The sequence below is a fragment of the Oncorhynchus masou genome, chromosome 6, assembly GCF_036934945.1.
Source record: "Oncorhynchus masou masou isolate Uvic2021 chromosome 6, UVic_Omas_1.1, whole genome shotgun sequence".
Lineage (NCBI taxonomy): Eukaryota > Metazoa > Chordata > Actinopteri > Salmoniformes > Salmonidae > Oncorhynchus > Oncorhynchus masou.
In genome coordinates this window covers 24,992,424-25,006,174 of record NC_088217.1, presented here as the reverse complement: position 1 = coordinate 25,006,174, position 13,751 = coordinate 24,992,424, and the positions used below count along the sequence as shown (strand labels likewise).

General features: G+C 42.1%; 1 protein-coding gene across 1 annotated transcript; it reads right to left on the bottom strand.

The window, feature by feature from the left end:
- Window positions 1-1,114: 1,114 nt before the first annotated feature.
- Window positions 1,115-12,606, bottom strand: LOC135541047 (synaptoporin-like). Its single transcript, XM_064967181.1, has 5 exons — window positions 12,457-12,606; window positions 6,329-6,453; window positions 4,907-5,105; window positions 2,169-2,360; window positions 1,115-1,514 (listed from the first exon to the last, which is right to left on the bottom strand). The coding sequence occupies exons 1-5, from the start codon at window positions 12,478-12,480 to the stop codon at window positions 1,134-1,136; spliced, it is 921 nt and encodes a 306-aa protein (XP_064823253.1). The 5' UTR covers window positions 12,481-12,606; the 3' UTR covers window positions 1,115-1,133.
- Between the last annotated feature and the right edge of the window lie 1,145 nt (window positions 12,607-13,751).

The following is a 13,751-nucleotide window of genomic DNA, read 5'->3' as shown; positions in this document are numbered from 1 at the left end:
ACACGTATACAAAATGTGTGGAATGACTCACTGTGGAACATCACTGCATGACACTATCAGCAGAGCACAGCCACCACCAATCAAACTCACTGCAACCATTTGAACATCAGATGAGATAGAGATAGATATATATATATATATATATATATCTAACAGGCGGTTCACAAACGTGTGTCCACAGTTTTCAATTCAACAGCACAAACTTACTGAAGCATGAAACAATTTGTCATTAAAAATATCAATCATTTTACAGACACTCGTATCCAGAGGAACTAGGGTTAAGTACCTTACTCAAGGTTGTACAATAATGTACATGAATGTGAGAGGAGCCAAACCACTCACATTCACACTATTCTCACAGTCTTCTCTCACTTTATTTCCATTTCTGATACATTTTCCAGTCTACTCCGATGTCCTCTTAAAAACTCACTTGCTAAATCCTTCCTTCCCCTTCAGTATGCCTTCTTCTTGTTATCTTTCTCTCTTACAGTCCACCCCTGTAGATATCACGTTCTTCCACGTGCCCTCGCAAACTTCACATCTGGAAATCTACATGGGAGTGGTGACCTATACCTCATGGTCAAATGTAAACAGCTACATGTAATCTGATCACAAGAAACTGTAACTGCAATCAGTTATGTTACCAGCAAAAATATTGTAATCAGGTTCGAGATACTTTTGAAAAAATAGATGATTACTTTTTGCTTTAGGCTACTTTTAAATTCAGAAAGGATGTTGGAGAAGAATATACATTATGACACCTTTCTGTTTCTCAATGACATTCAATTAAGTTTGTTCCACCTGAGCGAGTCTGACCACAAGTCAGAGACCCCTATGATGACACACCAAATGCGTTTGATGGATCCTTTGTTTTCTTCAAATGCCTCTTAATGGCAGAGTAATCCAAAAGTAACTGAAGGTAATCAGATTACGTTACTGAATTTGGGCAATCCAAAAGTAATGTTACTGATTACAATTTTAAGACAGATAACTAGTAACTGCAATGTATTTCACTTAGACAGTAACATATCCAACCCTGCTTATGGTCAGGTATCAATATGCAAAAGTATTTTCAGATCTAGTTAAGTTTGTGAGGGTAAGTAGATGAGGGGAAAATATATATGAAATGTGATCTAAATATCATTGACAAATATGATGGGATTAAGCCCTTTAGAGGTGACATCTCCCTGACTAATGATGATTGGCTGTCCTAGACGGGTCTGTGGCAAGCGGAAGCTCCCCATTGATTGGTTGAAGCTACCTTGGCTGTAGTGATGCTGGCCAAAGCTCTCCCGTGATTGATCAAAACTAGCCTGCCTGTATGGATGTTGATAGAAGCTGTCCCCTGATTGGTCAATACTGCTTTGGCTGTAGAGCCTTTGGCTCATCCCATTGGCCCGTCTCCCAGAGGCGCTTCTCATTGGGTACCTCTGGCCAGTCTTGTACCAGCCTGTCTCTTTGAAGACAAACCAGATGTTGCCGGTCCAGAGGATAAAGTTTACAAAACCAAAAACCTGTATAAAAGTACAGAACAAGGATATTTAGAGTGCATGTTGACGTTTCTTGTCCTGGAGTCAAAACTGAGACAGATTTCACCTTAGATAGGCCAGCTGCAAAGTCAAAATTGTGTATATTGTAAAAATGAAAACAAAAATGAGCTTTTTGGACTTAATTTAAGTTTAGGGTTGGGCATTAGGGTTAGTAGTGATTTTAAGGTTAGGGTTAGGTTTAAATTCAGATTTGATGACTTTATGCCTGTGCCAGCTAGTGACCGCTCTAGAGAGCTGCCTCTAGAACAAGATTCATGACAAAAAATGCATTTAGAGTTTGGGTCTAAACATCAAACTGTCAGATTCAGAATCAGTTAATGTTATTGACATAAATCAAATGGTTGCTAAGAATTTTTGTTGCTGTGCACATAATTTCAAACATCATCGTCAACAATCGTTTGAAGGACGAGCATTGCGTAGGAGTTAACACCACCTGTCTGAAGACAATGGAGCCTGACATTGATCAGCATTGGTGTTTCATGCTTAAGGGTTATGTCCCAAATTGCACCATATTCCCTATATAGTGCACTACTTTTGACTAGGGCCCATAGTGGTCTGGTCAAAGATAGTGCACTTTTGGAAAATAGGGTGCCATTATGGATGTCGCCAATGACTCACCACAGACGTGTTGAGCTCAGACCAGACTGGGTGGTGGGAAGCTGAACACCGGTTGGCCGGATATCTACAGGCAGAGATGAGCAGGAGGACCTGGGTGGGATCAGTGGCTGACTTTACATCAGACAGAGATTTGGCCCAAGCACAGGAACTCACCAACCACATGAAGGCAAACAGCACGGTCACTACAAAGTCCTGTTTATCAGGGAGAAATGGAGAAGCTTATTATCAGGTTCAATTCGATCGTGAGAGTTGAGGTATGAAAAACATGATAGGGTGATGTTATGAGGTTTAAAACCTCTACAGGATTGGTGGGTCCCCCTAAGGATGGTTGCTAACGTTGGCTAATGCATTTAGCGTGAGGCTGTAACAAGAAAATTTACCAAAACATAGACATATCTGGTATTGACAGAAATATTAAATTATTGTTAATTTAACTGCACTGTTCAAATTACAGTAGCTAGTACAGTGAAAGAATACCATGCTATTGTTTGAGGAGATTGCACATGTTACGGTTTTCTATAGGTGAAGGAGAGTCCGACCAAAATGCGGTGTGTAGATTGCGATCCATGTTTAATAAACAAAAGTAAACACGAATCAATTACAAAACAACAAACGTAACAAGAAAACCGAAAACAGCCTATACTGGTGTAAACTAACACAGAACAGGGACAAAAGGACAATCACCCACCAAACACTCAAAGAATATGGCTGCCTAAATATGGTTCCCAATCAGAGACAACGATCAACACCTGCCTCTGATTGAGAACCACTTCAGACAGCCATAGATTCACCTAGAACACCCCACAAAGCTACCATCCCAATACATGTGGAAAAAAACCAAGACAAAACACACCACCTACAAAAACCCATGTCACACCCTGGCCTGACCAAATAGATAAAGAAAACACAAAATACTAAGACCAGGGCGTGACAGCACAGTTATGAACTTGAAAAGCTTTTAATAAACCAATTAGGCACATTTGGGCAGTCTTCATACAAAACTTTGAACAGAAATGCAATGGCTCATTGGATCAGTCTAAAACCTTGTACATACACTGCTTCCATCTTGTGGCCAAAATCTAAATTGTGCCTGGGCTGGAATAATACATTATCACCTTTCTCTTGCATTTTAAAGACGATGGTACAAAAAAATGCATGGTTTTTCTTTGTATTATCTTTTACCAGATCTAATGTGTTATATTCTGCTACATTCATTTCACATTTCACATTACTGTATTATTGACTGTATGTTTTGTTTATTCCATGTGTAACTCTGTTGTTGTATGTGTCGAATTGCTACGCTTTATCTTGGCCAGGTCGCAGTTGCAAATGAGAACTTGTTCTCAACTAGCCTACCTGGTGAAAAGTTTTTTTTTTTTTTTTTATCCACAAACTTCAAAGTGTTTCCTTTCAAATGGTATATGTAACGATGTACGCTGATCGTCGGGAAGCAAGTTAAGGGAATAAGGGAATGAATAAATAAAATAAATTAACACAACAAGAAACACGAACAGCGCACCAACATAATACAGAAACATAAACAATGATGACCGAGGAAGAAACCAAAGGGAGTGACATATAAAGGGCAGGTAATCAAGGAGGTGATGGAGTCCAGGTGAGTGCCATTATGCACAGATGCGCATAACGCTGGTGACAGGTGATGAGCAGCCTGGTGACCAAGAGGCCAGCGAGGGAGCACACGTGACAGTATCGTGCATATGCATATCCTTGCTTCAGGTCCTGAGCTACAGGCAGTTAGATTTGGGTATGTCATTAGCAGGAGTAACAACAACGTAAAGCTAACTGCAATTGATAAAATGCCACAATATAATGGTGACAGGCGTGCGCCATAACGAGCAGCCTGGTGACCTAGAGGCTGGAGAGGGAGCACACGGGACAGTACCCCCTCCCCAATGCAGTCGCAGGCCAACCAAGATGACAATCCCGGGGATCAGGGGCGGACTGGTCACCGCTGCTGAGGCGCAGAAACCTGACGAACCGGCAGAGGAGTGAGAGCCTGATGAGCCGGCTGAATCCTCCCTGGTTGCCTCGGTCGAGACACGGGAACCTGTTCACCCAGCTGAGGCATTGGAGCCTACAAACCCGCTGAGGCCTCCCAGGTAGCTCCAGCTCCAACACCCGGACCCGACATCACCTCCAACATACACAAAAAAAAAACCACTCCCTGATGCTTCCCTTTGTTGAGTTGTCATTCTGTAACGATGTACGCTGAGAGTCGGGAAGCAAGTTCAGGGAGTGAATACATTTTATAAATAAACAAACAAAACAAGAAACATGAAGAGCGCACCAACATGATACATAAACAATGACGACCAGGGAAGAAACCAAAGGGAGTGGCATATAAAGGGCAGGTAATCAAGGAGGTGATGGAGTCCAGGTGAGTGCCATTATGCACAGATGCGCATAACGCTGGTGACAGGTGATGAGCAGCCTGGTGACCAAGAGGCCAGCGAGGGAGCACACGTGACAGTATCGTGAATATGCATATCCTTGCTTCAGGTCCTGAGCTACAGGCAGTTAGATTTGGGTATGTCATTAGCAGGAGTAACAACAACGTAAAGCTAACTGCAATGATAAAATGCCACAATATACCACACCTTTCAGGTAATAATCTTGTGAAACACTTTTCTCTATATGTTAAGCTACTGCTGCCTTGTAAATAATTTAATTCAATGTATCGCAATTAATAGATACATACATTATACAAATCAACTCACCACCAACGGTCCTCTGTTACCCTCGCGATACTTGTTCTGGTAGTAGATGTACACTACGGTGGCCATCAGGGAGTAGAAGAAGGCAAAGACAGCCACGGTCACAAAAAACTGAGCTGAGGAGGAATAGTCTCCGACTAGGAAGATGCTCTCCTGTCTGTTCCTCTCACACAGCGTGGGCTGGAAATGGACCTGCTGTAACCTATCAGATGACAGGAACAAGGAAATGGTCACAGTTAGAGCCTTTTATTGAGAAGAGTGAGGCTCTGATCACAGGTGGGTGAGAATGAGGTGGAGAATGTCATGACCATCATCATGCAAGTCATTATCATAGTAAAAACAGCTACATGAAGACAGATGTCTTGCTGTAGCTATGTTGTCAGTAAAATGCCTCTCATCAACGCTCAATGTGTTAGAATCCTAACCTGTTTCCATTTATTTTATTTGACCTTTAATTACAGGTTAGTCATTGAGATCAAATTGTGTTTACAAGAGAGACCTGCAGTTATGCCATCTGACCTATAAAATAACAAAGTCCTGCATAATGTTAGGGTATGTCCAGGTAAAAGTAAGGTATGAGCAGAGTGTTTGAACACACAATAATTTACAGAAAGTAGAGATAGTCCCTGCTGCTTCTTGCTTTATTTAAACAAATATATATATATATCTATTTAAAGAACAAAAGTCTGTCTTGGTAAGGAACCCTTCCATACCTTACATTACGAATGGAATCTGACAGGCTTTAAAGGTAGCGATTGTTAAACTGAGTGAAATAAGTTCCTCCCACTGATCTGAATGAACCTGCAATCTTCAGAGAGACATAGAGGAGAGACGAGAGACAGAGAGACGAGAGACGAGAGAGAGAGAGAGAGAGAGAGAGAGAGAGAGGTATATGTATTCCTTATAATCACTGTATGATGCTCAGGAGTCTCAATTATGAATCTCTCCCCTGATCATCAAGAGTCTTTTCACATTACTCTAAACCTGAGCTGAAAGGTTTAAGGTCTTCAAGGGGAGCAAGTAGATACATGTGAGATACTGATTGTGGAAACAAATGAATGATTTTTGGGGATCAGACACAGACTCCAACATAATTGTCTGTCTGACAGCTACAGCTCCATATTCCATCATCTTTCAATCATAACATTTTTTTTTATAGATGGAAAATTAAACTCTGCCTCCACATCTCCACCCTATCTGTCAAAACACATTTACAGATGGACAACAATGTCATTGTCTCACCAAGGCTATATCCCCACATGCACAGTAGATTACAATACAGAGTTATTTAGTGGTGTTGTGGAGTGTTTATCTGGATAATGTTACTTGTCTCTCAACGTGATATACCCATGGATGTGATATGTGACAATGACATGATCCTTTTGCTCCAGGTTGTGAATTTTTGCAAATAACAGCATGTATTACCTGAAGGGATATGCAAAGTTTACTGTGATGCTAAGGTTGCTCTGGCTCTTGTCCAGACATTCCACTCTAACCCGCAGGTGACCAGAGTACCCTCCACATGTTGCAAATGCACAGACGGCAAAGATCTGGAAAATAAATATATTATTAAACTCCTTCTCATTGAGCATGCTAAACATCGACTGTGTTCCAAATGATACCCTATTCCCTATATAGTTGGCTCGCTAATTTTCACCAAAAGTAAAAAGTAGTGCACTACACAGGGAATAGGGTGCCTTTGGAATGCAGTTAATAGTTGTTCCTGGTCCCTCCTTTCGTGTCTGGTCCTTTACAAAACTGCTAGAGCAACAGCTGGACCTAATGAGCGCCAAAGCAGCGTCTATATCAACACCCGGACAGATGCTGCCTTTGGGAAAGTTATCATGTGTATAATATATGATATCTGGTGTGGACATATGGTGTGGATATATGGTGTGGATATATGGTGTGGATATATGGTGGAATGAGCATGGGACTGTTGATGGATCCTAAAATCAAAAACAAACTGCTCTTGCCAGTAGTGGAGAGTGTAGTAAATTGAGCCAAAAGGGTAAGTTCAGCCAGCCTTGTTTCAAGGAAACCATACACAAAATCAATCGTTTGACCAAATATTTAGGAAGAGGTCATGTGAGTGGAAATTACATGGAAAAAGTGGTAGGCAATTAGGTCCAAATAACTGATTTTCAACAAAATAAATAAATGTATTGTATGAGATGTTTCATGATAGTTGTACCTAAGCCAAAGTAAATAATTTTAAGATTGTTCTACATCAGTTGGGGCCTCTATAAGCTTCAATAGGAGGTACTACACCTAGCATGAAAGTGCAGCCTTGTAGCTGTGTGGGCTCATATAGTGAACATGTTTGCCTTGGGGTAAGTTGAGCAAATTGAAGTGTTTTATTCCCAGGTGTAATGCAAAGCATTCTCGCTGGGATATGAGGCAACAACAGGGACTGTGTTCCAAAGTGTTTGTTCTGTGTTTTACGGATAGCCCCCTTTTTTTCAATTTTCGCCTAAAATGACATACCCATATCCAACTGCCTGTAGCTCAGGACCTGAAGCAAGGAAATGCATATTCTTGGTACCGTTTGAAAGGAATCACTTTGAAGTTTGTGGAAAAGTGAATTGAATGTAGGAGAATGTAACACAATTGATCTGGTGGAAGAAAATTACAAAGAAAAAACAACCGTTTGTTTTTCTACCACCATCTATGAAATGGAACAGAAAGGACCCACATTGAGCCATCACTCTGGTTCTAATTCCGATGATGTCCACAGGATGGCAGCAGTGTATGTGCAAAGTTTCAGATGGATAACTTGAAGTATGAGCAAACTACATGACATTTAGTGTGAAGTCACCCAGGTACATTTGGGCAAATCGTGAATGAGACATTTACATTCACATTACATTTTTCTGCAAAAATATTGTGAAATCTGTATACTTGGACTTTGATGTAGCTTTTCCAGTATTAGTAGTCATATTATACATTCAACATTTGCAAAACACCCAGTTTTCATAACTTCATAACTCTGCATATTCTTATAAATTTAGTCAAAATGGAAAAGGCTTGCTGTCGCACAAGCTACATTTTGCAACAAATATGGGGTTTACAGATACTCCCATAAAGCCCAGCTCATTGGCTATCTAGCTAGCTTGGTTTGACCCCGATTGGTGCCAATTTGACAAAGTTACAATCAATCAAGTGAAGACTGCCCGCGTCACCGGCGTTCCATGAAGGAGTCGCTCTTTGACCAAATTTGGTGTCCTATAGGATATACTACACCCCTAATTATATAGTGAAATCTGGTTACGTTCTAGGATCTCTGAGGAATAAATATGACTGTAATTTGACTGGTTGAAAGAACGTTTAGGGTTAGATTTGCACAGATTCCTTTCTTTGCAAATTGAACGAGTGGAAATACAAAATCGATCGTACATGCTATATGGACCTTTTTAGGATATGAAAAATGATTTTATCTAACAAAACAACACCCATGTTATCTCTGGAACCCTTTGGATGATAAATCAGAGCAAGATTTCAGAATGTAAGTACACATTTCACCTTCAGAGGTGAATTTATCAAACCTATCGCCTTGAAAAAAGTGTTTTGTTGTTAGGAGCTCTCCTCAAACAATAGCATGGCATTTATAGCTACTGTAAATTGGACAGTGCAGTTATATTAACAAGAATTTAAGCTTTCAGCCGATACAAGACACTTATATGTACCGACATTTGTTGTTTCTTTAAAATCTGCGATGGTGACATAAGGCGCTGCACGATTTACAACTGTTAACGGGACACCTATCCTTAAGAAGTTTTCATTTTAACCCTGTGTTAAAATATAATTTTATATGTATTTATTTTTATTTATTTTACAGGTTTTTTCTCATTGAGATAATAGCTCTTTTCCAAGAGAGACCTGGTCCCATAGCAGCAGAGGGAACAACGTTTCAGACAAAACAACTTACATAAACTAACACAACATTAAACAAAACTATAAACACACACACAGTACAACTGTCACGTTCTGACCTTAGTTCTTTTGTTATGTCTTTGAGGTCGTGAGGTCGTGAGTTGGGTGGGTTGTCTATGTTTGTTTTCTATGAGTTGGTATTTCTATGTTTGGCCTGGTATGGGAGGCAGCTGTCAATCGTTGTCCCTGATTGAGAACCATACTTAGGCAGATTTGTGGGTGTTTGTTTTCTGTTTTGTGTATTCACCATACAAGACTGTTTCGTTTTGTTCATTCTCGTTATTTTGTTTTTGTGTTCATGATGATAAACTATCAACATGGACACACCACTCTGCGCATTGGTCCTCACCTTCTTCCACCACAGACGAGCATTACAGAATCACCCACCAAGAAAGGACCAAGCAGTGTGGTGACGAGAGGCAGCAATACCTTGAGAACTGGACTTGGGATGAGATATTAGATGGCAACGGACCCTGGGCACAGGCTGGGGAATATCGCCGCCCCAAGGCAGAGCTGGAGGCAGCGGAAGCCGAGAGGCGGCATTATGAGGAGCTATCACGGTAGCGCAACAGGGACGAGAGGCAGCTCCAAAAATGTCTTGGGGAGGGCACACGGGGAGTGTCAGGTAGGTCAGGTAGGAGACCTGAGCCAACCCGTGCTTACCATGGAGAGAGGTGGACCGGGCAGGCACTGTGTTATGCTGTGAGGCGCACGGTGTCCCCGGTGCGCAGGCATAGCCCGGTGCGTTACATAGCAGCTCCTCGTATCGGCCGGGCTAGAGTGGGCATCGAACCAGGTGCCATGAAGCCAGCTCAGCGCATCTGGTCTCCAGTGTGTCTCCTCAGGCCTGGGGTACATGGCACCAGCCCTACGCATGGTGTCCCCGGTTCGCCAGCACAGCCCAATGTGGTCTATTCTACCTTGCCACACTGGCCTGGCTACGGGGAGTATCCAGCCAGGTAGGGTTGTGCAGGCTCGGTACTTGAGACCTCCAGTGCGCTTCCACGGTCCGGTCTATCCGGTGGCACACACCAGCCCTCCGGTGGCAGCCCCCCGCACCAGGCTGTCTCTCCGTCTCCTCCCTACAGGTGCTCCCGTCTGTCCTGAGCTGCCAGAGTCGCCCGTCTGTCCTGAGCTGCCAGAGTCGCCCGTCTGTCCTGCCAGAGTCGCACTTCACTCCGGAGCTGCCGGAATCGCCCTTTACTCCGGAGCTGCCGGAGTCTCCCGCCTGTCCGGTGCTGCCAGAATCTCCCGTCTATTCGGGACCCGTTGCTAGGGTTCCCAGTCCGAGGTCGGCGGCGAGGGGCGCCGCTCTAAAGAGGCCACGGAGGCTGGTAAAGAGGCGGGCAAAGACTATGGTGGAGTGGGTTCCACGTCACGTGCCAGAGCCGCCACCGTGGACAGACACCGACCCAGACCCTCCTCTATAGGTTCGGGTTTTGCGGCCGGAGTCTGCACCTTTAGGGGGGAGTACTGTCACGTTCTGACCTTAGTTCTTTTGTTATGTCTTTGTTTTAGTATGGTCAGGGCGTGAGTTGGGTGGGTTGTCTATGTTTGTTTTTCTACGAGTTGGTATTTCTGTGTTTGGCCTGGTATGGTTCTCAATCAGAGGCAGCTGTCAATCGTTGTCCCTGATTGAGAACCATACTTAGGCAGCCTGTTTTCAGCCTTGGTTTGTGGGTGATGGTTATTTGTTTTGTGTAGTCACCGTACAGGACTGTTTTGTTTCTTTCGCTCTCGTTATTTTGTTTTTGTGTTCATGATAATAAATTATCAATATGGACACTTACCACGCTGCGCATTGGTCCTCACCTTCTTCCACCACAGACGAGCGTTACAACAACAAACATTTTACATTAAAAACACAAACATCTTGACTAAAAACAGCTGGCCTAAAAACAATTTCACTACTCTATGATATATACATCGATCAAATGTTTAAACTCCAACAGCAAAACTAGATCATCACATTTTAAAATGTTCAGGAGAGAATTCCAGGACCACGGTGCTAAGTAACTAAAACTATTTCTACCATGACCCGTTCTAATTTTTGGTACTGTTAGAAGCATATCAGAATGGGCTATGAATGGGCTTTTAATCCTACTTAAAATGATTAAAAGACAAAAAAGTGATTGTGTTGAATTATGTTTGGGACATGGACATGGTTTAAAAAGGTAGTGGTAATATTTAATTCAGTACAGAAATGTGGAGGCGGCTTAACTTACCCTGTCCCACCGCTCAATTTACCCCATACCCAGGGTAAATTGTTCCAAGACGTTACTTTTTTGGAACAAGCTATGTTTTCAAAACTCTAATGTTTACATGATTTCTAATTATGGGGATACACAACATCCTGAAATACTGTATATGTTGATAGAGACAGACAGGGATCGGGACAGAGAGAGAGAGAGAGAGAGAGAGAGAGAGAGAGAGCGTGAGAGAGAGAGAGAGAGAGCGAGAGAGAGAGAGAGAGAGAGAGAGAGAGAGAGAGAGAGAGAGAGAGAGAGAGAGAGAGAGAGAGATTGTTTCTCTCAGATTGTTTCTAAAAGGTATACATACAGCCAGACAGTTGTTGTGTAATCTGATCAGATCCAAAGTGTTAAAGACCACATCTAATTGAGTGTGTGTGGCTCTAATTATAATTAAAAGTCATTGATTAGATGTATTTACAAAAGAAATGATGAATATGTCTGTTGTCTGCAAACATCCTGTTAATTCACTCGTTCATATTCAAATGTTAAAAGGATGCATTCTAAATGGTTACAATCATTAATGACACATAACTTCTATAATCATTATTATGCCATTAAATTCTAGACTAAAACACAGCTGTTAACAAAGTATCGTCTAAATACAAAGGCTTTTTGGTTTCAGTGTTAAAAGACGAACAGAAAGAGAGAGAGGGGGGGAGAAAGAGACACAGCGGGAGAAGAGAGAAAGGGGAGTGTGAGTGAGAGGAGTGAGGAAGAAAGAGAGAGCGAAAGACAGAGAGAGCGAGAAAGAAAGAGAGAGAGCGAAAGAGAGAGAGAGAAAGAGAGGGAGAAAGAGAGAGGTGGTAGAGGAAAGCTAATCTCGGCACCATATCTATTAAGCAGACTGATGATCAAGGTTTGGGATTGATTTTCTTGAGAACAGCATTATGGAAACAACTGAATAATTTAGAAATGGGCTGACTGCAAACAGTGAGCCACCTACTGTGGGTTAGAGAGTGGGCAGAGCCTCAGAGAGTGACTGAACCTGTTGGAGTACTGTACATGCCATACACACAAACACACAGGCATACGCATGCATGCATACACGCACGCACAAACACACACACACACACACACACACACACACACACACACACACACACACACACACACACACACACACACACACACACACACACACACACACACACACACCCCAAAGGCATGCCATGGGAAAAACAGTTGATACAATTCACCCATCAAACATAAATAATATGCTAATTGAAAAATTGAGTATTTTAAAAACACATGTATCACATACAATAGCCTATAGAACACACCCCTATTTCATAACTAAATAATTATAATGCTGGTTTAGCGAGTAATGTACTTACCTACAGTCCAAATATGAAAGAAACAACTACTTACCGGAGCAAATATGACCATACACATTTAAAAAGCACAGTGAACAAGTTCTACTCCACAAAAGGGTGTTAGCAGCTTTCTCCTCATACTAATGCACTGTCACTAATATAGATGATTCAAAGACAGAGAGCAGAGAGAGGGAGAGAGAGACAAAGAGAGAGACAGAGAGCAGAGAGAGAGAGAGAGCTCATGCTAATGCACTGTCACTAATGTAGATGGTTCAAGGACTGAGAGCAGAGAGAGAGGTAGAGAGAGTGAGACAGAGAGAATGGAAGAGACAGAGAGAGAGAGAGAGAGAGAGAGAGAGAGACAGAGAACAGAGTACAGAGTGCGGAGGTTGCCTGAAGGGGGACAAGATATCTGAAGGGAACTATCTGGGGTTGGGGTGGGCATTAGGGAGTAGGGTAAGGAAAAGGATGTACTGTAGTGCAGAGCTCCTCTCTAGTATAACTGTGTGGTTCTGCTCCTCTCTTTGAGGATAGACCTACCTACAGTACCAGACACTCTGGGAGAGAACAGATAAACAGAACTATGAGGATTCACCAAGTAGATCTCCACCGATGAATTCCCCAGAGAAACAGAGACAGATAGTTTACCATGCACCACACACACAGTGCGTGTCTATGGCAAGATTCTTCAGACATACTTTCCACTGAGTAATCAAGTCAAAGTCAAATCAAATGTTATTTGTCATGCTGTCACGCCCTGCTCGAAATATATTATGTTTATCTTCATTTATTTGGTCAGGCCAGGGTGTGACATGGGTTATTGTGGTGTGTTTTTGTCTTGGGGTTTTGTGTGGTGTCTAGCATTGTCTATGGCTGCCTGAGGCGGTTCTCAATCAGAGTCAGGTGATTATCGTTGTCTCTGATTGGGAACCATATTTAGGTAGCCATATACTTTGAGTATTTCGTGGGTGATTGTTCCTGTCTCTGTGTTTGTATTCACCAGATAGGCTGTATAGTTTTTCCTCGTTCCGTCTGTTGTTTTGTACATTCAGTTATTTCATGTCTCGTCTTATTTTCATTAATAAACATGAGTAACCACCACGCTGCATTTTGGTCCGCTTCTCCATCAACAGAAGAACACCTTTACACATGCGCCGAATACAACAGGTGAGGCCCTTAAAGTCAAAGCCCTTAACCAACAATGCAGTTTTAAGAAAAAATAATTGTTACTAAGATAGTATTTACTAAAAAAATATGAAGTAAACAATAAATATATATATTTTTTTAATAGTTCAAGAGCAGCAATAAAATAACAGTCAGGCTACAGTTGAAGTCGGAAGTTTACATACT